This window comes from Taudactylus pleione, unplaced genomic scaffold (genome assembly GCF_031769625.1).
Source record: "Taudactylus pleione unplaced genomic scaffold, aTauple2 ptg000391l, whole genome shotgun sequence".
Lineage (NCBI taxonomy): Eukaryota > Metazoa > Chordata > Amphibia > Anura > Myobatrachidae > Taudactylus > Taudactylus pleione.
The window spans coordinates 2,115,241-2,141,832 of NW_028284792.1; the positions used below are offsets into that span (position 1 = coordinate 2,115,241).

Genomic DNA, 26,592 nt, shown 5'->3' on the forward strand with positions numbered 1-26,592 from the left:
TGCAAGTTATTAACCCCCAGAAGTCTCACAAAAGCAGCGCTAGTAACAGGGACCAGCAGCTACAGTATATGCCTGGTCTGACTAGCAGGTATCCTGAGGCGGTGAGTATAAAGCAGCTAAATGCTGGGTACAGCTGGCTCAACTCTGCTGCCTTATAGTGTCCACTGCCGCTGCCGTGCACCAGAGGGGAGAGGCACTGCTTCCGTAAGCTGCTGACGCCGGCTTGTCAGCACGCTGAACGGGGGTCCCTGGTGCAGGACGCTGTGTGCAGGATGCTGCCACTATGAAGGAAAAGGAGCAGCAGTGCTAACCCTATGCTGCTGCTCCCAGCTAACGCCACCCATATGTGCCTGCTAGCCGGGAGCCTATGAGAACTTCCGGTTTGCGTTTCACAGTGTGGAACGCAAATCCCGGAACTGCGGTAACCACTCAGGCAGATATATAAATGAGCCTGGGCTGATGGGCCGGCCTGGTAGGCAGGATGGGCCGGCCCAGCAGAGAGGGGAAAGGGACCGGCCCAGCGGGAACTTACCCGCTGTTCTGGTGGCCCAATACGCCCGTGCCACTGCCTCCCCTATCTACCATTGGATCGGCTCTTTGCCCCTGTCCGCTCCTTTCTTTTTGACTTCTGTCACCACCCCTCTCGGATCAACTCATTGTCCCTCCCCTCTCCTTTCTTTTTGGCTTCTGTCACCACCCCTCTCTGATCAACTCTTTGTCCCTCCCCTCTCCTTTCTTATTGGCTTCTGTCACCACCCCTCTCTGATCAACTCTTTGTCCCTCCCCTCTCCTTTCTTATTGGCTTCTGTCACCACCTCTCTCCTCTGCTTTCTTATTGGCTTCTGTCACCACCCCTCTCCTCTCCTTTTCTTATTGGCAGGTATGAGTTAAAAAAAAAGTCACTGGTTCGCTATTTAAAGTAATGAGGTGTTCCTAGGGATGACCACACAGTGCTATTTGAAAGGGCTTTTAAAAAATATTAGGAGACATGAAATAATAATAATGGTGGTAGACAGAATATGATTACTAGTATGCACATCAATATAGGTGCAATGTATATTTGCTAAGTAGGAACATAGCTGAGAAGGGAGCTTCCCATATAGCTGAAAAAGGAGCTTCCCATAGGTGTTCCCGCTCTTGTGAAAGCTGTTTGGGGCAGTAATTGCAGTAATAACCTGTGCACCCTAGTGAATCTCACTCTAGCACATGTATTCTGTCAATTTAAGTTAAATGATCAGAATATATAATACAATCTTCTCTATTGGCTAATAACAATGATTCAAATTAGATAAAAGTCAGATGCTAGGTGCTATACATAAATAAAGCAGTGCCAATGGCGCTACCCCTTAATGTCAGACAGTGCCTCACTGAAGCATTCTATTCCCCTAATGGGACCTCAATGCCAAGTGTGATACTGCCACTGTTTGCTCTTTTTCTCTTCATTTCCGTATTCCCCCACAGGCTGGCCATACCCCACTGGCACAGTTGAGTACAGGGAGGAGGGGAGGGGGGCGGTATGACATGCACTGTCTCCAGGCGCCATAGTTCCACGCTACTCCTCTGAGTGGCATGTCTGGGTGGTAACTGGACTTTTGCACATTGGTTGAGTTCAGTGAAGGAATGTCAGTGGAATTGTGGGTTATGCACAGTTGTTCATACATGTAATTATGTATATTTCCAGATATATTATTTGCACCAAGGACCTCAGTAACTGTGGGTTGGTCCATCCTCTGGCCCAAGCTCTGCGCCCTTCTCCCCTTCCACCTCATATGTTCTTCCACTCTTCCCCCTCAGCTCTCCCTTTGTCCTTTATCTCTCCCCTTGGACCCAAACATTCCCCCCCTTCAACACCCTAGCGGAACTCCACCCCCTTATGGTTGCCAGCGATATGCTCATGACATTCCCACATCTGGATAGCCACACCTCAGTTATCTCCCAGGAAAGCCAACTGAAACCCCCAGCTTGTGTCCAAAATTTCAGGGTTAACCATCGGGATGCATACACACTGTGACTCGGACGCATATGCAGACTAAAAACATTGGCCAACTGCATGCGGCATCAACACTGCGTCCACCTCTCAATCAGGCCCTTAGTTCTGTGCCCTCAGCGCAGGATCAATTACGTCAGAAATGCATTCAACTCTACATCAGTCCTTTAGTGTCATGAGTCAATGAGTGTGTGAGATGGTAGTGTGGCATTAGTAATATATAAATGTAGACTTTTTTATATTGGTGGGTTACTTTTTGGACTAAATTGCCTTGTGTTTATATATGCATTTCTGGGCCTGCATTAGGAAAATTAGATTGTAAGCTCTACTGTGACAGAGTGCAAAGTGCATAATCACTCACTATGCATTGCTGCATAATGTGTTGGGGCTATATAAAGAATAATAATACTAACAATACTGCATTTACAGGCATTATATTCTCTAGTATAGATTTTCAATTATGTTTCTGATCTATGTTAAAGTGCATTTGTTGCTGATATAACATGTCCCTTGAGAACCGTTACCTTTATATAAACAAAAAGAAAGTATGTTACTTGTTAAAATCTGTCTGATGTGCCTCCAAGCAGTCTGCCCTGTTATGTGTGGTTGTACTTGATTCACAGTTACTTTGTAATTTTCAGATATGAGCGCATCCTCGATAGAAGAAAGTTCATCTATAGCTTCTGGGCATGGTGTGAGCCAAGAGTCCAGTCACTGGGTCCTCAGTACACTGAGTGATGTGGCTTACCTATCCACTCAGATTAAGTTCTGCCGAGAATATAGAAGAAGTGAGGAAAACAGTAATAAAACTCTACAGGTATTACATAGTGTAACTCTTATCTAATGTACTAATATAACTACTTATATACCTAACTACTGTATGTTAGTATGCATTTGTCACTAGTAATAATTAATGCAGATAAATGTCTTCACTTCTGCATCAATTCCAAAATTATACAGTGGCATTTATTAAACAAATAAAGACAGAAGATGAATATAATGAGCACTACTTATATGATCCATAATTAATATCAATATTTGTGTCAAGTTACATTTTTCAGTGGTGGCTGATAAAATGAACTTCTGTGACAGTAGCGTTGGAAAATTAATCTACTAATTCTTTTGTAGAAAACCAATATCAATTATATCTGAGAAATAGGGGGAGAGGGGGGGACATTTTTTCCCCACTATAGGGCTTTTCAGGTCGTAACTCAAGATATATTAGATTTTCAGTAAAAAAAAATGTTTTCAGATCTTGTTTTAGGTGTAGATTATGTATTAAATACCAATCCACTCCATAATCCATTTTCCTAATGGTTTTCTGTAATGAAAAATATTCACTTATCCATAAAGTTTTTATTGTAGCCGTGTTCTGCTTCCTCACTTCTGTACAGCTTGTCATCTATGCTAATTAGTTAGAACACGATATTACCAGGAGACATGGAAAGAAATATTCATAACAGCTCAATTCTCTGAGACAACATTTTTGTTATCTTGATAAACTGTCAAAATATATCAGTGAAATTTTTTTAGTAAAATAGGAAAACCATCTAACACTTGTAACACTGATTATTAAATAACCATGTATAAGCATCTTGTTATTAATTAGCTGATGTGCATAATATACTGTATATGTCTGAAAGTAAATGTAAAGCACAAAAGGCTCTAAAGTAAAAACGTTTATATTTATTGAATTTGTTGAATCTTTTTACTAAAGGACAGTTAACCTACTGCACTTTTTTTAAAAGAAGTAAAAAATATGATTAACTAGTTCTGGCTTTTGCAGCACATATACCAAAATTGGCAAAATATGAGTATGGCCCCTGCACAAGGATCTCATGCAGCATTCTATATTTTTGAGGCCAACATTTTGACTATGCCAAAAAAAGGCAAGCATACAACCAGTGGCATGTCATTAATGGGTGCAGGGTGTGCAGTGCGCACCCATATATTGTACTCATCTCTCTGGAGTCTCATTTCTGTTCTGCACAATCATAGGGAAAATATAGCTGCGGCCATTTTCCCAGAGATTTGAGTATTGACAGTAGAGAAATCATCAGGAACGTGGCGTGAATGCCATGTTCCTGGAGACCTGCACATGCTAGAGTCTACTCACATATGTGCTGCGAGAGAGGAAAAGACCTGTACGGAGACTGCACATGGGCCCCCTCTTCTCTTAAACCACCCCTGCATACATCCAACTGTGCCCATTACCAAGCCATTTCTATGTTGAACTCCAATTTGACATTTCATTCAAACCCTTAATAATACCAAACCAGTCATTAGTCTTATCCGGGATGTAGTTCCGACATCAAAATCCCTACAAGGGAGTTAAGATAGGCGTCGAAACACCAGAACGCCAAAGGACACCAGCCCAAACGAGGTACAATAAGTCCGGGGTGCCCTTAGCATTAGCCGCGAGCTGGGAGGTGTAGGTTAAGGGAGTGTAGCGTGGTTAGGGTTAGGTTTGGGGGAGTTTAGGGTTAGGCACCCCTAGGCAGGGAGGGTTAAGGTTAGGCACCCCTTGGGGTAGGTTAGGGTTAGGCACCCATTAGGGTTAGGCACCCCCGGGGGAAGGTTAGGGTTAGGCACTAGGGGGGAGGTTAGGGTTAGGCACCGCTAAGGGATGGTTAGGGTTGGGGGGGAGAGGTGTTTGTTTATTATACAAGTACCTCACTTTTTTATTTTCATTCTTTAAATGCAGCTGTTGCTGCTCTTAACTATCTCTTTTACACTGCACTTTTCTTACTATAGCGGTGCGCTGGGGTGGCTTAGCTGGGCCAGTTTGGGGGTGTCCTTCACTCTGGATTTGAATCCTAGTATGTTAGGGACCTACCCTAAAGAGGTTACCTGGATATGGTGGGTAGGCCCATAACCTTGGCCAAGATTATGCTAAAAACCTCTATTGATTGCAAAATTCTATTGCATTTATATATTATTAATCATTTGGAGTTGTGCACCTGAGATTTGTCTGTTTTTGTGCCTGCAATTAGTCTCATCAGGTAGCACCTCCCATTATATATATTACAGGATGTGCAGTCCAGAAATCTTTCCCATATACTTACCTGCCCTGTTGGGACTTCATGCTCATTCCGTCTTATCCACTCAATCAGCTCCAAGTAAACCCAAACTTTGGTTCTTTCTCTCATTGCAGAGAAAGCATTTGACTGTATCAGTTGGGCTTTTAAGATGCAAACTCTGAAACAATTTAGGTTTGCAGGCAGAATGTCTACTAGATCCAAGCCCTACTGTGTAATTTATCTGTTGGCCAGGGTCTTGTAAAGCTGCCCTATCAATTCCTTTAACTATAACAAATGGCACTAGACACGGATGCACCGGTTATCGAGCCCCTGTCAGGGAGAACCCATTTGACAACGAATATGAGGAAGTGGGGTTCTCAGATCATTCAGGCAACCAGGTAGATGAAACCATAAATATGTGATATTAATATAAACAATCAGAACAGAAATATATGACAACTTAACAGTGCCAGATGGTATGCACAATGCTAGGTGTAGTGCAATTTATTACAGCTGCCATTACCTCTAAATGTCCTGCCAGACATCAATACCTACAAGTACAATTGCTGATGGCAATCCGCAGCAATTACAAATCTTATTTCTCTATTTGAAAATATATATAAAATATGCTTAACTAGACTTGCACATTAATGATTTTGTAGATAGTAATAATGTCTTCCTGCATAAAGGGTAAATGCAAATTTAGAGAGAAGCCACTACATCTCAACCTAGGTTAGAAGTTAGTGGATTGTGGCTACAGGCACTGGTGTAACTAGATAGTTGTTGGCCCCTTAGCAAAATTTCTACCCTTTATCCATTTATATGAAACTTCTTTTTTTCTGATTCAGACTCAGTCACATACAGATGTGTTGCATATCAAATTAATCAGTGCAGTCTTGTGAAGTAGTTTTGTTGCATTTGCGTTGCAACTGAGACGCATATTCATGCGGAAAAGACGCTTGGCACAAGTTGAATCGTACGAGACCTGGCATGCTGACAAGGGCTGTTTAGGGTGACTGCGGCAATAGTGTATGAGAACACATCTGTACAATCTAACCAGCTCCAAGTCATCTATATGCAAACATGGATGAAAGGGCTTTTGTTTAGCCATGTCCTGTCCCGGTAATTACTTTACCTGCTAACAGGATACCATCATCGTTGTACATACTAATGAAACTGCACAAATCTGAGTGGGATTAAAACTCCTATTAATCTGTGTGGGCAGAATTATAACAGAGCCTCGAAATAACATAACTTGCAATAGGCCCTGATATTCCCATAATCTGTACAGTTATCGTAAGTGCAGCCATTACCTGATCACTGTAAAGATCTCTAGTAAATCTGAGAAATTGAGAAATTGACCCCATTGCTACTGTGTGGGACTTTGATGGGATAGGTGCTCCCAACCACACACTTTCCACGGGCCTCATATCAGCTGCACTCCCTGCTACCATGGTAGCACCACCTTTTCCTGTACCTGTACCTGCAAGAATCAAAATTGTAATTGTAAAAATAATCTTTAAGAATGGATATGACCAAACTATTCCAGCCATTTGTGATACCTACAGAGGTGACATTTGTCTACTGTACAGTATCTCTCCATATGTTTTCCAGTAGTAGCCAGACAAGTTTGGAACTGTATAGATTAAATGTGCATTTAATATTACTTGATAGGATATTGACTCTTTTTTCCATTTCATTAAATGAGCCATTTGAGTACTCTTTGAGAGGATAATAGTCTCTACCAATGATTTCAAACTTCTTGGTTTTGTTAGGAAAAGCGGAGTACTGCTTTTCTCTGCTGAGTGGGCTGCAGAAAGTAGGGGTCACAGTCCTTAATAGCTAAAATATAATAAAGAACATATTATTTTATTCATGTGGTGTTGAGGACATTTGCAGAACATTGCACAGTTTGAATTCACCAGCTGCCAATGAGGTAATCATAATAATAGTAATCATAATACTGTATAGTAGTTTGAGTTAGGAGCTCATTGAGTAAAATCATTTTGCTGACTCTAGCAATAAAATATTCTACCATTTATTTATAGTGCTGCCTTAAGGATCTGACAGAAGGAATTGAGTATGCTGCCAAAATATTAAATGAAATTCCCCAGAAAGACATTCAGCTGCATTCTGAAAGAACCTCAAAGGCAGAGAGGAAAGGAAATGGGCAAGGTAAGTCATACTTAATGATCTTGGTTGGCGTCCATTGATCTGCTCCAGGATCCTTGGAGAGTCAGATATCTATAAAAGTCTTTTAAAAATGTTCTGAATTTTCATTTTTAACATTAGCAAGTGCTGTTGTGCATTTGTGTTAAAACAGGCTGTAATGTTCTGTGATCCAGCCATTTCCCAGAAAGAGTACTTTATATAAAATGGTTTGAAATAAGGAACACTACAGAATAAGCTGAACAGAAAGGAATTGGCTTGTAAAAGCTTAGCACATGTGCCATTTATTATACCTTATGAAAGTCACTTGCTAGGCCAAGTACATGAGCTTTAAAGATCACTATACTTTGTCTACACTTGTTTTTACCCTTTGCCCTTAAGTCAATCAGTTTGTGGATATTGATTAAGAATTTGGATTTGCTTGAGTGCAGGTGTGAACCTGTCTGAGGCAACAAGGTTTATATTCTATTGTAAGCTGGGATCAGCAGCAACAAGTTTTAAAATATGTGCAATTTGTTGTGACAACAATCTAAGTAAGGCCCTGTTTATACAAGCAGTATTTATCTGGTTTTAAAATACTGCATTCACGTGTGTGAGCGCAGTACTAACTCGGGAACATCATAGGAATCCTTTACACCCCTGGAGATACAGTATGGATGGGCATTGTGTGTGGGTGTTTCAGATCTTCTATTACAAATAAACTATTGTGCATGCAGTCTGTGCTATTACTGTTTCTTGAACCTGTGTACACTGACCATCTGTTTCTGCATAAATATCAATGAGGGGCAGTACCTCCACTACCTACCACTTTCTGTACTAAGACGGTCACCTACAGAACTAAGGTTTAGGAGGCAGGATGTGCTGCATAGTGCCAGCAGCACAACTATGGACCCAAACACACTGAGGAGCAGAAGCGCAATGTCGTATACATAACTGCAGAGCCTGGCAGCTTCCTCCGCGGCATGCTCTGTCTATAATGTATTTATTGTCAGGAAAGACAAAAATTGAAGGGGAGTTTGAACTTCAGAGTGAGTGATGAGGGAGGGTTAATATGGTGGGGTGGTGACGAAGGGTTAATACAGCCCAATCCCCTCTCGTTTCTCAGAAAAAAACTTGTAAACAGGTGATCTAGTACCTTCAGTGTCCACTGGACCCTAAGATGCATAATGGATTATCTGTCTCTGGGTAAGGCCACTGCGAAGCAGAGCAGCATGTAGAGGAAGTTCATCATATCTAACGGTGATTACACACTAGACTATTCACTCCATGAGCGATATAGTCTAGTGTGTCCCGACATTGATCACACACACTGAACGATATCATGAACGATATTGTCAGGTTGGCCTGCATGTTCGGGAGATGAACGACAATGACCAACGACCTGCGGGAGCGAGTATCGTTGGTCGTTCATCGTTATCGTTCTAGCGTACACAGTGGCTGATATAGTAAACGACTGAACGATAACGATATCGTTATCGCTCAGTCGTTCAAATTATCATCAAGTGTGTACGCACCTTAACACTGGGGCAAGCAGAATTTCCAGGCTAAACTGATGGGAACAGCAGACCACTATTCAATATCATAGCCATGCTCACTCTGGTAGCACTGGCAGAAGGTCCCAGCAGTTGCTTTGCACAGGATTCTTTATGTAAAGAAGTTCTCTAATAAATTCTAAAATTTTATAACGTCAATATTTAGTTTTCATAATAATTTTATATAATGAAAGCCTATACCTAGTAACCAAATAGCATTCTAAGAATAGCAACAATTCACACTGTTCTGTCCTCTGTATAAACTTTCCTATGGCCTGAGTATAAAGTGACATTATTATTATCCTTTATTTATTTGGCGCCACAAGTGTTCCGCAGCGCCTCACAAAGTACATAAACAAATGAGCAAACACAAAAACAGCAACTTACAGTACAAAACAATATAGGATAAGAACATAGTTTATAAACATTGATGCAATAGCAATCATAACACCCAGAATAATCAGTAGGGCGTCAGCTACCAAGTATTTGGTGCCCTTGTGGGGAGTTTGGAGTAGATGATCGTATGAGTGAGGGAAGGAGAAGCACATGAGGGAAGAGGGCCCTGCTCGTGAGAGCTTACATTCTAAAGGGGAGGGGCATACAGACAGGGGTGACACAGATAGGGTAGACAGTGAGGAAGAAACATGTAAGCGGCAGGTTAGGATGAGAACTGAAAGGCTTTGAAGTAGTGAGTCTTGAGAGCTTGTTTGAAGATTTGTAGAGAGGTGGAGAGTCTGATAGAGAGAGGGAAAGAGTTCCAGAGGAAGGGAGCAGCACGGGCGAGATCTTGGAGGTGGGAGTGGGAGGAAGTAATCAGTAGGCAAGAAAGATGGCATGCATTTGTAGGAAACGGAGGGAGTTTAGTGTGATGCAAATGAAAGTGTAGTGAGATGATAGAGGGTGGGTGCAGAGCTTAGTGGTAGGGTAGTAGGACCATTGTGGGGGAGAAAAGAATGAAAGTGGAGTAACAGGAGAGGAAGGGGAGGGAAGTAGAGGGGAGGAATACAGGCAGTAGAAAGGAGACATGGGGAGGAAGAAATAGAGGAGTCTAGGGGGGAAGGATAGAGGTGGGAACAGGGAGCAGAATAAAGGATTAGGTAGGCACTGAGTAAAAGGAGAATTTAAAGAAAACATGGTCATGGTGTGCATGAGGTAACAACGGGGAGGAAAGCTGGAAGTAGGAATAGTGTCTGTATGAGAACAGCAGTGTTAAAGAATTTGTAAAAATGCTTGTGAAAGAACACTGTTGATGAATATGTATGCTCGATTCCAAAAGTTTTTTTTTTGTTTTTTTCTATTGAGGGGAATATATGTGATCTAATGGGTTTAGAAAGTTAGTAATAAATTGTGAGGCTAGGCAAAAAGCAATGGTAACTCAGATCGTATATGCAAGGTTAAAGAGGTTACTTGGCATTGGTGTTAATATAAAGTTAGTTTTTAGTGACTAGAGTGAGGGAGCACAAATAGTAGCAAGTAACGTGGTAATTTCTTTGCAATGATCAAACAAGGAGTTCAGTGTTGCATGTCCTGGTTATACAGGCAGCAGGTGTTTGTTGTGAAGAGGTAGTGAACTCACACTTGATGCTCCATAGGTGTCCATATGCAGTGTTGATTGTAGTTTAGTTTTGGATGATGAAATGTTCTCCTTCTGTTTTACTTCGGTATAACGCCGTTGTAACGCTGAAACTTTCCCTAAATTCTATTTTACTTGTGAAATCTGCACTTATGAATATGCTAACTGCAGCCTAGTGAAATGATATGTAAGTAGAGATGTAGCCAAGTGTGCATCCTAATTAATGACAACCGACCACTGGAAAGCCAATACAGACCTAGCAATAAAATTGTAAAGCGCAACGGAATATGCTGCGCTATATAAGAAACTGTTAATAAATATAAGAAACTGTTAATAAATAAAATGGCTTAAACAAACATGTAGCACATACCAAACATTTAGGACTTAAAGACTGTAGATAGTACTAATGGCAATTTCTATACAATAAAATATTATAAGGCATACAGCATAACCACTCCTGCTTATTAATAAATTCAATCTAGATGTGAAAATCTGAAAAATGGTGTTTATGGTAGTAATAGGACTCAAGAAGAGAACTAGTAAAACTGGAATACAAACAAATGTTGGAATGGAGTTGCAGTATGTAAAAACATACAATAGGTACAGCATGAAATATGGAAATATATGCAACAACATGAAATACATCCCATAGACACTGCACGGTGTAATAATGTACTGGCTATTAACACAATATAGCTGAATTCTAAACTGTCTGCAGATCTAATAGTAGCCAATGTAGGTCAGAGTTTTTACCACTGATGTTGATACTGAGTGGAGAATATAGTTGCACCTCTAGTAGTGACCATGTAGAATCTAAAAAGGGAGATCTGCACTATCATCTACCCAGGGTGCTTTGGAATGCTGCTATGGTAGGCTCAAACCATGCAGATATCAGACTGACCACAAGGTGGAGCTTAAACAGAGTAAGTGCATGCAACAAACAAGCTGAAGAGATGACACACATGTATATATTCAATGTCATTAGCAAAGAAAAAACTACTCTGCATATTTCATATAAAATGACAAACAAATAAAATGTATAAACTTTATGTCATTTAGAAGTGAGTTTGACACCCACATTTTCTGACATCACATTTAGTAGTTTGATAACTACTCTGTGATATTGGGGAACCCTGCTCCTTCCATTAACTGTTTACATTTCTTCATTGCCCCACCATTCCTCTACATCATGACACATACACCTCGGTCCTTGTACAAAAGATAGCAATCACTTCAACCTGCGCTACAAAATACTTTACAACAGTTCCTCTGGAAGACAATCTTATTCTGGACGTATGCTTCAATCCCTCTGCATATTCCTCTCATGAGTCACCATTCCGTCCCCACAAATAAACGGGAGAGAGGGAAAATATAGTGAAGCACAGTTTAATATACAGTATACATAAAAAAACAAAAGAACATCATTCGACAGATATTGCATGAAAAAAGGGAATCTGTCACGGCTGCCGACACTTGAGACTCCTAGAAGGAGTCAGGCCTACTGGGCACTATAAACTGAGGTGGTTGTAGGAATGACCTTTTCATGGAATCCAGTAACATGGAATAAAAGTAAATAGAATTTATTCACAGGCAAAATATATAGCAACGTTTCACATAAAGTCTCAACAACACAGAAGTTCAGATATGCAGTAGTCAATATAGGAGTAAACCCCCATATGTAAATAAAGTCTCTGATACTAATGTGGAACCTCGAGTCCAATATGAGGCTAAGACCTCAGGATGGTATAAAGAACGTTACTAGGGTTAAGCCCAGTAGTGTGATGAAAATCTGGAACAGGGTTGAGCAATGTAATGAAGATCCGGAACAGGGTTGAGTCCTGAGACGTGGTGAAAATACGAGGCAGGGTTGAGCCCTGTGATGTGAGGCAGGGTTGAACCCTGTGATGCAGTGAAGATCCGTAACAGGGTTGAGCCCTGCAATGCAGTGAAGATATGGAGTAGGGTTAAGCCCTGTGATGTAGTGAAGAGCCGGAGCAGGGTTGAGCCCTGTGATGTAACGAAGATCCGGGACAGGGTTGAGCCCTGCGATGCGGTGAAGGTCCGGAGCAGGGTTGAGCCCTACAGTGTGACGAGGATCCGGAGCGGGGTTGAGCCCTGCGATGTAGTGAGGGGCCCTGTGGCGTGACGGGGAACCGGAGCAGGGTTGAGCCCCGCGATGCACGAAGGGTCCGTCGACGATAACTGTAACGGTGCAGTTGACAACTGTAGTAAAGGTGAGTTCAATGTCCATGGAAGTAGAAGACAACAGGCAGAGTAAATAATCCAGCAGGGAATGCAACCACAGCACTGGAGCAGAACAACAATACTTAGGCAATGGCAATGCTGAGCTCTGTAGTGCGGCTGGAAACCAGTATCAGAAGTTTAACCGGAACACGGGCAGAGATATGGCATTGTCCACAGCAAACCACAGGCACAGCAGGGATCTGGCAGGAGTCCAAGAAGACCTGAAAGTAATCTGTTGCACAGACACTGAGACACAGTTAGTAACAGGCTTTATACTAGAGGTCTGTAATCCATAGAAAGTTCACAATATGTGACCCAAATGAAATCAGATTTGAAATAACAAGCAATCAGAAATCCCACAACCTGACAACACCTTTGAGGCAGATGATCATTTTTACTCTTTATCCCCTGTATGTGGAGAACACCGGCAACCAGGCGAGCTCCTCCAATGACCACAATGGAACTTTGGCAAATGTAGTTTATCTTTACCTACTGAAATAGTCACAGTCCTGACAGAATCCCCCAGTGGCTGCAAAGGTAACAATTACCAAGTGAAAAAAAGAGCTGTCAACGGGCCGTCCTTATAAGCATGTGTTGGTATACAACCGTGTAGTTTCCGGACACTGCACAGGTCTCCGTTCTAGTCACCGGGTAAATGTCCTTCTGCTACAGCCAAGTGTCGCCATACCTCCTACACGTTTTGACCCATATCCTGGGGTCATTTTCAAGGTGTGTTTAAAGGTCTCTCCTTGCTTATATAATATGAAGAGTGGACAGGACACTACTTCCCACAAGGTTGGCACCTTCATCTTTTAAAATATTCTGTTCTGCTATGTGCATACCAATGGCCTGATTGACCACATTTTGTTTTATACCTGCCTACTTGATACTGAGGACATTCATACAAGTAGAAGTTAAAGATTGATATCCAAAAGGGACCCTGACCCTAATTAAATGCACTTTAAAAATACCTGCAATACCTGCATTTTAATGTGCCTAAAGTTTGCCATCCAATCAAATTAATTTTAATAATATAATTAAAATAAGTTTTGATTCCAATAAGCAGCAGGCACGCATCTCAAATTTTACCATTTCCCTACAATTATTTATACATTTTACAGTATTAAGCCACCCCCTGTATCTTGTCTCATCTACTCACACTTTTACCACAATTTAATTTCAGTGAACAATGACCCATTTCATTAACTAATTGAAAATACTAAGCAGTATTCTTATGTGTAACATTATTACCCTGGTACAGTGGCATAACTAGGGCAGGGCGAGCAGGGTGCGTGCCCTGGGCGCCGTGGGACCGGCGGCGGGGGGGGGCACCGCCGGCCATGGTCCGACCCGCCCTAGTTAGCCACCAGTGTAGCGCCGACCGCAGTGAGTGACCTCACTGCGGTCAGCGCTACACATTTACACAGGACCGGCGCTAGGCTTCCGATGCCGTCTCTCCCATTATGCTGAGCGCGCCAGCCCGGGAGGACTAGCGGGCGGCGGCGGCGGGAGAGGTGTCGCGGTCAGGAGCAGCAGCGTGGATTCAGGTAAGTATGTTTTGATGTATTTAAAAAAAAAACCTGTCAGCACTACTGGGGGCACAACGGGGGAGGGGGTTGGCTACCACTGGGGGGACCTCTACTGGGGTGGGGGCACAACGGGGGGGTGGCTACTACTGGGGGCACCATTATTGGGAGGACCTCTATTGGGGGGGCTATTACTGGGGGCACCATTATTGGGAGGACCTCTACTGGGGGGGGGCTATTACAGGGGGCACTTAATCGGGAGGGGGAACCTCAACTGGGGACCACTACTTGGGAGGGGGAACTACTACTGGGGGCATTATAAAAGGGGCCTACTACTAGGGGCACTGCACTGGGGGGGACCACAACTGGGGGCAATAACAGGAAGGACCACTACAGGGACCACTGGATGGGGGGGTCACTACTGGGGGCCTGCATCAGGGGGACCACTATATAAGGGGCTTACTGCTAGGGGTACTGCATGGGAGGGGGGGGACTACTGCTGTGGGCACTATATAAGGGGCTTACTGCTAGGGGCACTGCGGGGACCACTACAGGGGGCACTAGATATGGGGGGGATCACTACTGGGTGCCTGCATAAGGGGTACCACTACTGGGAAAACTGCATGGGGGGGGACTACTGCTGGGGGCACTATATAAAGGGCACTGCATAGGGGGGGACTACTACTGGGGGCACTGTATAAAGGGCACTGCATAAGGGGATACCACTACTGGGTGCACTGCATTGTGGGGACTGCTACTGGGGGCACTGCATAAGGGGGAACACTACATTGTGGGGACTGCTACTGGGGGCACTGAGTAAGGGGAACTAATTGGGGGCTGTATAAGGGGGACCACTACTGGGGATACTGTATAAGGGGCACTACTATGGGCCTGCATAAGAGGGACCACAACTGCATACTGGGGGTACTGTATAAGGGGTACTACTGGGGTTAAGGTGCATATGGATAGGAATGTTCAGCGTGAAAATAAAGGGGTGTGTCATGTTGACACGCCCCATTTTTAAGTGACCACGCCCATTTTTTTTCGCGCATGCCTTAGGCGCGCACACATATCGGGATGTTGGGGGGGGGGGCTCCCTTTCCAAATTTGCCCTGGGCTCCAAATACCCTAGTTACGCAACTGCCCTGGTATATCAGTCAGCTCTTACATACCTTATAATTATGTATAACTATAGCGTTTGGTCTGGAAACATTCTATTCAGTTTGTGCACCACATAAACTTGTAACCACCTTGTCTATTTCCATATTTGCAGTGTGTGGCAGTAGGGGCTAAGTGCAACGAAGTGTAATGCTGCATAGGAGATTAAGGGCTCTATTATCAATCTATTTTTTACTAAAATAATGTGAAAATGGGTGTTTCAAATCCTTTTCACATTATTTTAGTTTCACTGAAATGTATTAAAGGGCTTTTGGACCAGTTTTTCCGAAACACTACTCCAAACCCTTGAATTCGCATTTGTTTAGTAAGCAGATTGCATTTCCCATACTTGTAATGGGGAATACAATCTGTTTGAAATGTACTAAGGGAGAATTGTGAAAAAATACATGGTGGGAACCCTGCTATAATAATGCCATCTGGAGATGGCGTTAAGCAGGGTTTCCCCCTCGGTTCCCAGACTCCTGCTCTGACAGGAAAAGCAGATCCAGGAGACGGCCCCCTGTGATCAGCTCATGTGCGGTGTTGATTCGTAAGGACAGAGCATTCTCGCAAGACCATGTCCCTGTCTGATAATGTTATTACATTCTTGTGATAGTTCCTAAATTCGCAGTGCAAATTTAGGTAAAATGATAACACTACAACTGCATTTGAAAAGGGATTGTAGTAAATAGGGGCCTATGTAAGAGAAATTGTGACTATACAGTGATCTCTAATAACATTCACACAGTCCGTCAAATGGAATAAAATCTATAAAAAAAAAGAATATAAAGCTGTGGAATATTAATATAATAAACAGTGAAATTTACAAATAATACAATTGCTCCTGTTTCACAAATAACCTTGATGTTTCTGAGACAATAACCTGAGCTCTGTTTCTGATGTCTCCCAGATGAAAGTGAGCACTTGGGAAAGGGACAACATACCATCCTGCCAGCTCCGAAACCCACATTGTCTGCAGGGGATGCAGTGAAACTCACCAATCACATCCTTCTACTTTTATACCAGGTTGCTGCTATATTATTTATATATAATGTTCCTCAGCATAATCACATTTTAGCATCTGTTTAGGAGCAAAATATTTTGACAAATTTGAAAGTGTATGTTATAAACAAACAAGAAATGTTAGTGAATAACGTGTAAGTAACATAACCTGCCATTAAAAACACTTGTGTTAACGATGGCCATTACTGCAAGTTGCTTGGATAAGCTTGGTCTAAAAACATATCTTTTTCAAAATATTTGAAATTTCTATGTAATTCTTTAATTTTGGAGAGTTCCCCTGCAATAGCAGCCCATCCTCCTGCTTTCCACCTATCTCTGTAGTGAAGTGGGCTGGGCTTGATGCTGTGATTTGATGTAAATCGAGTAACGCATTCGCAGTTTAATGAAGAAGTCTTGCCGTCGTTAGCCAGTATCACTTATCTGCTCCGCCATATTTTGTAAGTAAATGCGGCAATAACTGATTTTCTGTTGCTGCAATAAGTAAACTAGACCCATAAATAAGCACATATTCCTAAAGGAGAGGAGAAACATAGTAAGTGATATACATCATATTTCAATTGATCCAAATGTAACAAGGTTTAGTACAGTCACATTGAATTGTGTTCTCAAATTTCTTTTTTTCCTGGATGACAGTATTTGGGATAATCTGATGTTTCTGTAATTTTAGCGTGATGTTGCAAGTCAAATCCTGTCAGAAACAGAGCCTATATGGAGACAGAAGCAGCCATTATGTTATGAATATGATGACAGGACTAAGAACACTGTTGTGAAGGTAAAGGAATCAGAATAACTACTCTATAAGCAGAGGATAAAAAAATTATTTGCATGTACTGTAGACATCAATTAATGTAAATTATGCTACAAACTGTTTGTAAACATGGTGAAATCTGTATTTGTGCTCCTGATAAATGATATCTAAAACTTATACAAAAGAGGTGCACTTATTTTTGTGCAGTTACGTGTGCGGCTGGCAAATACCTTACAATCAGTGGCAGATTATTCATAGGGGCTACAGGACTGCAGCTCCCAAGTATAGTTTGCCACCTCCAATGAGCCTGTTGCAGTCCATGAGTGCACTGACTGTACTGGCAGTGACTTCCCATTGGAAGCCCTACCTGCCAATCACTGTGACAGAGTGGGTCTTTCCCACACTCTCTTTCTGAGGAAAGGGTTAATCTCCTGTAGCCAGGGAGGAACCACAACCTTTCCTCAATTAAGACAACTAGAGGTATAAAAACCTCGTTAGAAGGTTTAGTCAGGGGGAATGTGAGTGAAAGGTTGCATCTTTGGCAGCCCTCTATGCTGGACAACCTGAACCCTGGCTGTGCTGCATTGTTGTTCCTGAAGTGTTGTTTGCCTTCTGTAAAAAGCCATTACACTGGCTCTGCCTTTTCAAGTCTGGAATAACAGCTTACTTGTTTGAAACATCTCAGTCTTCCATTGGTCATCTGGAACTTACCTGCTACAATCACACATAGGACAGGCAGTCCCAGGGGATGTGTTCTCTCCCCCTGGGACTGCCAATCCAGGCCGCAATTAACAGAGAGTGTGCTTCCAGTGGGAAGCCACAATCCTGCCTTACCTGGCTCCTAGGGGCTGTAGCTGATGCAGTCCCTAGAAGTAGGGATTGTGCTCATGCACCGCGCTGCCTGTGTTTGTGTGCAGTACCACACATGCGATCATAGCGGCCGAATGTATGATCCGGCACATGCAGGGTGACGGGCTCCGAAAGGAGGCCGTTTTGGCGATGTGGCCGGAGGCTGCTGCGCATGCGCAGTCCCACGGACTGCACATGAGCAGCGCCCATTGCCGGCGGAGGGATCTTCATACATCCGGGGGATACTTAGTATTTGAGGTAAACCCCCGAAAACAGGTGTTTTCTGGAAATTTACCTCAAATTCCCTTTGATAAATGGGCCTCTAGGACTGGAAAGCAGCACGGTGGTTAGTCCCCCTCCTCAAGGAAGGTAAGAGCTGCCACTGCTTACAACCCTTTTCTAATCGGACTGATAGTCCCAATCGTGGGACAGCAGGACATACTCCTCAAATCGGGACTGACCAACAGAATTTGTTATATTTGGAAAGTGTGCAACCAGCATTATCCCATCAGAAGATGCCAAATATTGCACCCAATGTATATGTTGCCGTCTTGATTACAGATCTACCTGCTTCAAGTAAAAACAGTTACAGCTGTGTAAAAAACAAAACATGATGTAACAAAACAGACACATTTTCTCGGAAATCTGGCAGCACACATGGACCAATTTCTGAATGTTTTTCTAATTGTACAGAGTTTTGACATTCATAGTACAGTCCACCCTCCTGCAAATAATGTGAAAATATTTGTGCATGCATTTTAACTTTGAAATCTAAATTGACACAAGTGTGACTAATAAGAATGTGGATTTTTTTTTATCAAGAAAATGTTGTGTTACACATATGAAAATTTGTTGCTAATTTACTTATTGTGCACAGATTGGTGACTCTGAAATTCACTATGGTTATGAATACCAAGGGTCAGCTGAGCATATTCTCATCACACCACTAACTGAACGGATCTTTCTAAGTGTTATGGGCGCTGTTTATTCTGGAATTGATGCTTTGTGTATTGGACCACAGGTAAGCTTCCATAACCAGAAAATGCTTTGTCATTGATTAGTCTCATTCATTGTCACTGAAGCAAAATAAGTGATGCATACATCCTCTGAAACATAGCCCATTACAGCCACTACTTCTTCCTGGCATCTGCAGAATATGAACATGTCCTATGGGTAGGTAAAAGGTGATAACATCTTGGAGGTTTTGGAAATGATGGGGCTAGCACACTCTCACAACTATGTGTCTCTTGTTTGTACCTGAGGAACGTTTGTAATAAACTGAAATGCTGGAAAGCACACAGACTGTGTCATTGTGTCATACTTGAAGGTTATATATTATGCCTAGGATGCTTTGAATATACACTTTTTTCTTCACTGAATTCAGGAGTGCCGTCTCTTTCCTTATTTTGTGTGGTTGCCATACCACACTATAGGAATTTATTGCATATCTTTACTTAGGAGGACACCCTGTTGTACTTCCTCATCCGGAGTGCCGAGCAACAGAGCTTGTATGTGTGTATATATATATACAGTCAGGTGCATAAATATTGGGACATTTACAGAATTTTCATATTTTGTCCTCTATTCACCACCACAATGGCTTTGAAATGAAACAAACAAGATGTGAATTAACTGCAGACTTTCAGATTTAATTTGAGGGTAATTACATCCAAATCAGGTGAACGGTGTAGGAATTACAACGGTTTCTATATGTGCCTCCCACTTTTTAAGGGGCCAAAAGTAATGGGACAAACTAAACAATCCTAAATCTAACTTTCACTTTTTAATACTTTGTTCCAAATCCTTTGCAGGCAATTACAGCCTGAAGTCTGGAACACATAGACATCACCAGACGCTGGGTTTCATCCCTGGTGATGCTCTTCCAGGCCTCTACTGCAAATGTCTTCAGTTCCTTCTTGTTCTTGGGGCATTTTCCCTTCAGTTTTGTCTTCATCAAGTGAAATGCATGCTCAATCGGATTCAGGTCAGGGGATTGACTTGGCCATTGCATAACATTCCACTTTTTAGCCTTAAAAAACTCTTTGGTTGCTTTTGCAGTATGCTTCGGGTCATTGTCCATCTGCACTGTGAAGCGCCGTCCAATGAGTTCTGAAGCATTTGAATGAATATGAGCATATAATATTGCCCGAAACACTTCAGAATTCATTCTGCTGCTTTTGTCAGCAGTCACATCATCAATAAATACAAGGGAACCTGTTCCATTGGCAGCCATACATGCCCACAACATGACACTACCACCACCATGCTTCACTGATGAGGTGGTATGTTTTGGATCATGAGCAGTTCCTTTCCTTCTCTTCTCTTCCCATCACTCTGGTTCAAGTTGATCTTTGTCTCATCTGTCCATAGGATGTTGTTCCAGAATTGTAATGGCTTTTTTAGATGTTGTTTGGCAAACTCTAATCTGGTCTTCCTGTTTTTGTGGCTCACCAATGGTTTACATCTTGTGGTGAACCCTCTATATTCACTCTTGTGAAGTCTTCTCTTGATTGTTGACTTTGACACATATACATCTACCTCCTGGAGAGTGTTCTTGATTTGACCAACTGTTGTGAAGGGGTTTTTCTTCACCAGGGAAATAATTATTTTGTCATCCACCACAGTTGTTTTCCGTGGTGTTCCAGGTCTTTTGGTGTTGCTTAGCTCTCCGGTGCGTTCTTTCTTTTTAAGAATTTTCCAAACAGTTGATTTGGCCACACCTAATGTTTTTGCTATCTCTCTGATGGGTTTGTTTTGATTTTTCAGCCTAATGATGGCTTGCTTCACTGATAGTGACAGCTCTTTGGATCTCATATTGAGAGTCGACAGCAACTGATTCCAAATGCAAATGTTACACCTAGAATCAACTCCAGACCTTTTACCTGCTTAATTGATAATGAAATAACGAGGGAATAGCCCACACCTGTCCATGAAATAGCTTTTGAGTTGATAGTCCCATTACTTTTGGCCCCTTAAAAAGTGAGAGGCACATATTGAAACTGTTGTAATTCCTACACCATTCACCCGATTTGGATGTAATTACCCTCAAATTAAATCTGAAAGTCTGCAGTTAAAGCACATCTTGTTTGTTTCATTTCAAAACCATTGTGGTGGTGAATAGAGGCCAAAATCTGAAAATTCTGTCAATGTCCCAATATTTATGGACCGGACTGTATGTATATATACTGTGTATATATATATATATATATATATATATATATATAGAAAACAAATAAAATACTGTATCCTGTGCTTATGATATCACAGTAAGGGATCTATTCATCTTTATTTAATTTATACAAAATACATTTTTTTCTGAGATTGCATAAACTTGATGGTGTTACTGAACACCATCCTGAGATAATATACCCCCCCCCAGATAACCTTCCCGTCCAGGCTCCATGGTGCCACTCTGGGAAGTGAGAGGAGAAGACAGGTGAGTGGAAACAGGGAGGGCGGAGCGCAAGTGGAGTGTGAGGACAGAGTGGACAATACGGAGAGGTTACAGGACACAGCAGCAGATGTCGGCAGCCCATGCTGGTTGTGGGGGGCACAGACAGCGGCGGTGGGGAAATCCTTAGGGACACAGCAAGTATAGGGGGAAAAGTATCACTTTTCTGAAAAGCTGACTCTGCAAAAAGAGCAGCTTTTTAGAAGTGATACTTTAGTTAATGAGGCCTGATGAATGCCTCCGAACAGTCAGTTTTTTAAACTTGCAGCCAGTTTAAAACATAATTATCACAAGTGATAATTATGTAATGATGAATAGACCCCTAAATAACAATTACAACAAATCTCTCAAAGTTCAAAATGGCTTCTTCTCTTTCTTTTATGGGGAGTTGACAGCTTTGCAGATGAATGTTTAAATATTGGATCTGGTGATTAATCCTGTGGGAATATCCTTAGGCTAAAGGCACCCAAGAAACAAGGCCCAGTGCCATCCATTGTGCAGTATAATAACTATTTAAGAAACCTATTAAAAATGAAATACTATTATACAATAATCTGCAAGTGCAGAAATCAGCTGCAGCAGAGTAATGCCACAGGAGGGGAGGCTTATGCACCTGGTGGGGGTGATCTATTCACACTGGTGGGTGGTAGAGGAGTAGTGCCACAATGTAGACTTATGGACACTGGTGGGTAATGCCATTGGTAACTATGAAAATATGCTCTTCACTTAATTGAATTTAAAAAATAAAAACAATTTTGTGGCTAAATAATCTAAAGCCGTTCTTAAACTAGAGGTCTTTGTATTTACAATTGTAAATAATTTATTTGCTGTTAATATATATATTTTGACTTTTGTTAACTAGGCTTCTGGAAAAAAGTCTACCATCCGAGAATTAGCACTTGCACTTGGAAAACCTCTTTTCTGTTTTAACTGCACAAAAACTTTTGATCACAGCATTCTGCAAGACGTCTGCAAAGGACTTGCTTCCGCAGGTACAGGCCTTTCCATCCCATTTCTTATCTAGCTATCCCTATTTATTTATTTCATAAAAAGAACGGTAATGCGTGCCATAAATCTACGGCACCAATTCCCTATTCCGCTGACCTGACCTAATCATCCGACTCGCTGATCGGCGGTCATCAATGATCCGCGATCTGGTGGCAGATCAGGAAATTCAACATGTAAAAAAAATCCCTGACTCGCTGATTCCACACTTCACCATCATAGTAACTATTATATTGTATTTTTATACATTCATCTTTTAATGTTTATATGACATACACATAAAGGGAAGATAAAAAATATAGCTCCTATTTTTACAAAGAAACATTACGCCTTTTACAATTTCCTGTTTGCCAGACAAGAGAAATAGCTTCAAAAACTATTGTCTTTAGCAGTAAATCTTAGCCATTGTTAATATGAAGGATTACATTTTTCTACACTGGATGTGTTTCCAGCACAGGCCATGACCATGGGCTAATTTGTAAAATCTCCAGCTACAGTGATTTAATGTTAAAGGGAATCCTTTCCATTATTGTAATACAATTTCAATTAGCTGTTACAGTACTACAAATAAGTCTTGTGGACATTTTGGCAGCTGTGGGGCTAGAGTGCAGATGAAATCTTTTCATAATAAAATAACATTTTAGATTGAACATGGAGGTTGTGTCGTGCTAATTGTGTACAATGCATATCTGATTATCATGGAAGCATACAGGGAAAGCAGATGGTAATTTCAAAACGACTGTGATGGTCACTAGGATTAATCAAGCAGAGGTTGAGTTATTTAATTGCATTTGCACCAGGAAACATTTTAAGCGGATTTTATTTTCAAATTATTTGCAGAATCTAGCAATGAAATACCTAATTGCATTTCTCTTTAACAAATGCCAGTATATGTAATATTAAAAATAAGAGAATTAATTCTAACAGCTATGCTAGTTTAATATTAAATTATACGTATGCACATTAATTCACTTTTGACTTATAAAGAGCTCTTACTATATCTGATTTAATTCTTTTATGAATTAACACATTAAGGACCTGATTCTGAATTACACGATGGATGGATAAATAGATTTTTCACAAATCGTGCATGCGCTGCGGGTTTCATGTGCATCATAAAGTATCTACGAGTGTTTTGTACTCATCTCACTCATTGCATGTACACACAAAGAATACACAGACCAACCATAATATTAAAACCACCTGCCTAATATTGTGTGGGTCCCCCTCATGCAGCCAAAACAGCTCTGAGGGGTGGAGGCATGGACTCCACACGACCTCTGCAGATTTGTGAGGTGGGGCCTCCATGGCTTGAGTTTGTTTTTCAAGCACATCCCACAGATGCTCGATCGGATTGAGATCTGGGCAATTTGGTGCTCAAGTCAACACCTTGAACTCTTTGTAATGTACTTTAAACCATTTCTGAACAATGGACTCAATTCATCTCAACGCAATTTGAATAGCGCTGGGAATGAGCTCCCAGAGCTGTTCAATTCAGCGCGCTGCTAAGCCAGACTAAGGATTTCTTCTCGCATCCTTCCTGTGATGCGAGTAGAAATCCGATGCTGTTTTCTGCCCTTAGCGCGACGGAACCAGCATCGCGCCAGAAGTTGAGTCGGAGAATGCCCGTTCTCGTGACTATAAACACCCTGTTTAAGGCGCGAGGGGCGGGTGAACGGGTATTCCCCGACATAACAGCGTGCAGAATTGAATAGCTCCGGAAGCTCCTTCCCGGCGCTAATCAGTTCGTGTTGAATTGAATCGAGCCCAAAGTTTTCAGTGTGACACGGCAGTTATCCTACTGAAAGAGGCCAAAGTTTTCAGTGTGACACAGCAGTTATCCTACTGAAAGAGGCCTCTGACATCAGGGAATTCTGTTGCCATAAAGGGGTGTATTTGTTCTGCAACAATGATTAGGTAGGTGGTACTGTACAGTATGTGTCAAAGTAACATCTACATGAATGACAACACCCAAGGTTTCCCAGCAGAACCACTGCCTAGAGCATCACAATGCCTCCTGATGCTTGCTTTTTTCCCATAGTGCATCCTGGTGCTATTTTTACCCCAGGTAAATGACGCAATCTCCTGTACCAAGGCTAGAGTTGGTGCAAATGCAGATACTAGTCATGATGTCTGCTGTCAGAAGCAGATGGCTAGGGACAGTACACTCGCATATGTGTCTGACTAACAACCAATGTTAAATGGAACTTCTGATCACAGGAGTGGCTGGAATTACATTGTATTACATGCGACTCAGAATCAGGCCCTTAATGTTTACATTTAAAGATTTACTTCAGCTAAAATGTATATAGTTTTATCCCCCTGCCCTCAGCTAGCACAAATGTCTATTTATGCCAGGGAAACATACTACTTGGCAGAATTCACTTCTACCACTAATGCAACTTTTCTTGGTCCAGCATCGATAACATCACTGTGTTCAAACATCACTGTGTCACTTTCTACTACAGGCTTTCCCTAACCAGCACTTGTGTTAGGAACTGATACGGTGCTTTTTGAACATCCCTTTGTAGTTATCAATGTGAATTGAAGATGCAGTTCTGCTGAACCTCGGGGTTCCCAAATCAGGGTTCTGCTAGCTGGTAGTGAAGCACCTATAATGTCACTTAATATTTTGGATCAGTTAGTACCTTATTGTTGCTGTTGTGTTTCAGGAGCCTGGGTCTGCATGAACGGACTTGAACAGTTACCGCAGCACAGCCTTTGGTTGTTAGCACAATTGCTTACACAGATTCAGTCAGCTAAGCATGGAAGGAAAGAAACAGTCACTTTGCAGTTGGGAGAAGTCCCTTTAAACACGGCAGGTGCATGCATTGCAATTATTAAAAGGTATGAAAGCTTCATTTTGACTGTTAATTGGTCTCATCTTTGTGATTACTTTCACTTGCTTTCCAGACATCACATAGATAGACATTGGCAATTACTGTTACTAGTACTGAGTTATAATACCAACAATCCTTGCTACCCATTATTATATATCCATATAAATCAATGTGTAATATAAATAAGAGCACACTGTTCGTAGTTATGCTGGATAATTAGCAAACATTCACAGTGTGCATTTTCTCACCATTTTATGATCACAATGCTTGGAGAAGTATTCTTAATGAACAATGGGATCTTTTGTGCAGTTTCTTTTATCTCCTCTAAATGGAATAGATAAAAAATATAGATAATGAAGACATTTTTACTGTAATTCAGTATAATTCAGGATAATAGATGTTTTCATAACAGTCAGTTGTGTATAGTGGGCCTGATTCAGAGTGCTCTCTCTGAATCAGGGCCGGTCTTTTTTTTTTTTAGAACGGCCTCCTGGCCACTCGCATAGCTGTGGGTGACCACCCACAGCTATAGCGAGCAGCCAGGAAGATGGTCGCGATGGTCAAGACCATCACGACCATCGGGCTTGCGATGAGACCCTTGTGGTATGGTCTCCTTGCCGCAAGCCCCAGAGAGATTTCGGCTCTAACAGAGCCGAAATCTCTCCCACTGACATCACTCGTGATGTCAGTGGGGCCGCCCCCAAACGGAGGTGTTTACATGGGAACGCCTCAGTTTGGGCAGCCACTCCCCCGGCCCACCCACCAAACCTCAAAATCGACAGCTCGCCCCCTTTGTTGCGAAACCCGGAGCGTCGGAGTACCTGTGGCTATCCAGGTCTCGCGCATGCGCACTGGCCCACCATCGACCCAGTTGCAAGCACACAGCGCTTGCGACCGGGTCTGAATCAAGCCCATTCTTCACTGAGGTAACTGGGTAACAAAAGAGAGATGGAGATTCACAGGAAAAAGCACCATGTTTCTGCTGGTCAAGGCCAGGATTTACTATGTACATTAGATAGATTTATTTTGTGCGTGGTTTTTATAACTCCATACGGGATGTAGTCAGCATCCCGGCGTGCGGGATGCCGATGGTCTGAATACCGGCGGCGAAATCTCGACAGGTTGGGATCCAGGCACCAGTAACCCGACCACCGGCATCCCGAAGGTAAGTATCAGGGTGTTAGGGGGAGGTTAGAGTTAGGTAGCAGGGTTAGGGTTAGGCATTATAGGGAGGGTTAGGGATAGGCATCGGGGAGGAGGTGTTAGGTTTAGGATGCAGGGAGGGGGAGGTTAGGTTTAGGCACTAGGGGGAGAGGTTAGGGTTAGGCTCTGGGGGGGTTAGGTTTAGGGTGCAGGGAGGGGGAGGTTAGGTTTAGGCACTAGGGGGGGTGGTTAGGGTTAGGCACCGGGGAGGGTGGGTTAGGGTAGGGGTTAGAAAAATACTTACCATTACTTCCTATGGGTGTC

At 42.2% G+C, this 26,592-nt stretch overlaps 1 protein-coding gene across 1 annotated transcript in view; it reads left to right on the forward strand.

Moving 5' to 3' along the window:
- LOC148507539 (uncharacterized) overlaps positions 1-26,592 on the forward strand; it is a 662,982-nt gene that overhangs the window by 150,886 nt on the left and 485,504 nt on the right. Inside the window, exons 37-43 of the mRNA XM_088445856.1 lie at positions 2,629-2,804; positions 7,056-7,182; positions 16,120-16,235; positions 16,900-17,004; positions 18,707-18,850; positions 22,143-22,272; positions 24,958-25,132. Coding sequence (XP_088301982.1) covers positions 2,629-2,804; positions 7,056-7,182; positions 16,120-16,235; positions 16,900-17,004; positions 18,707-18,850; positions 22,143-22,272; positions 24,958-25,132 — 973 coding nt within the window. The remainder of the gene's footprint in view (positions 1-2,628; positions 2,805-7,055; positions 7,183-16,119; positions 16,236-16,899; positions 17,005-18,706; positions 18,851-22,142; positions 22,273-24,957; positions 25,133-26,592) is intronic.